General features: G+C 61.1%; 1 protein-coding gene across 1 annotated transcript in view; it reads left to right on the top strand.

Moving 5' to 3' along the window:
* The window catches only part of MROH1 (maestro heat-like repeat family member 1), a gene marked incomplete at both ends in the record, with an annotated part of 15,937 nt that overhangs the window by 759 nt on the left and 14,201 nt on the right, over window positions 1-977 (top strand). Inside the window, one exon of the mRNA XM_010025001.1 lies at window positions 688-776. Coding sequence (XP_010023303.1) covers window positions 688-776 — 89 coding nt within the window. The remainder of the gene's footprint in view (window positions 1-687; window positions 777-977) is intronic.

Raw genomic sequence — 977 nt, 5'->3', positions numbered from 1 at the left:
TGTGGGGGGTCAAAGAACATCGGCCCCAGGAGCTGCTGGGTCCCAGGAGTCCCCCCACTTAATTCAGAGCCTTAAACTAGGCCATGGAGAAGCAATTAGAACCGGGCAGGCTCCTGCGGCTCCTCTGGTGAGGGTACTGCTGCTTGGGCACAGATTTACCATGGTCCGGAGGGAAAAGGCTCATTTCTGGAGCAGGGGGAGCGGCTGAGCACCAGCAGGATGTGCTCGGCGTGGGGGGGCTGCTGTGGTCACCGGGGGGGATGTTTGCTCCAGGTAGGTCTGACACAACCTCCCTGAGCTTTGCGCTCTACAACTGCCTGCCAGGAGGTTGTAGGGAGGTGGCGTCAGTCTCTGCTCCCAAGGAACAAGGGATGGGACAAGAGGAAACGGCCTCAAGCTGCCCCAGGGCAGGTTTAGCTGGAGCTGAGGAACAATTCCTTGCCCAGAGGGTGCTCAGGCATTGGAACAGGCTGCCCAGGGCAGGGCTGGAGTCACCGTCCCTGCAAGTGTTCACAGCCCGGGTAGCCGAGGCCTCAGTGCCAGGGGTCAGTGGTGGCCTTGGCAGGGCTGGGAATGGTTGGACTGGATGAGCTTAAAGGGCTTTTCCACCCTGGCTGATTCCATGATTCATTTCTGTGCTGTTTCACCGCTGAGCTGGGTCTGGCTCGTTGGGACACCGGGATCCGACGGCCGTTGCTGACAGTGCCTGGATTGGCCATTTTGTGATGGAAATGTGCCGGCAGCTCAGCAGCTACAACGGCTTCCCCATGGAGAAGGTGAGCCCAGGGGGGTTGATGGGCTGCCAGAGCAGGGGCAGAGCTGGTCCAGCCCTCGGGGCCTGCCAACAGCATCGTTCTGCCCACAGCATGGTGCTGGGAAAGGGCTTTGGGTGGGAAGACACATTGCCAAGGTGGCACCAGCACCATAGCCTGTCCCAGCCCCAGTGTGGCAGCAGGGCCAGGGCAGGGACTGTCCCC

Source organism: Nestor notabilis, unplaced genomic scaffold (assembly GCF_000696875.1).
Source record: "Nestor notabilis isolate BGI_N333 unplaced genomic scaffold, ASM69687v1 scaffold16442, whole genome shotgun sequence".
Lineage (NCBI taxonomy): Eukaryota > Metazoa > Chordata > Aves > Psittaciformes > Psittacidae > Nestor > Nestor notabilis.
This window is presented reverse-complemented; position numbering and strand designations above follow the sequence as displayed.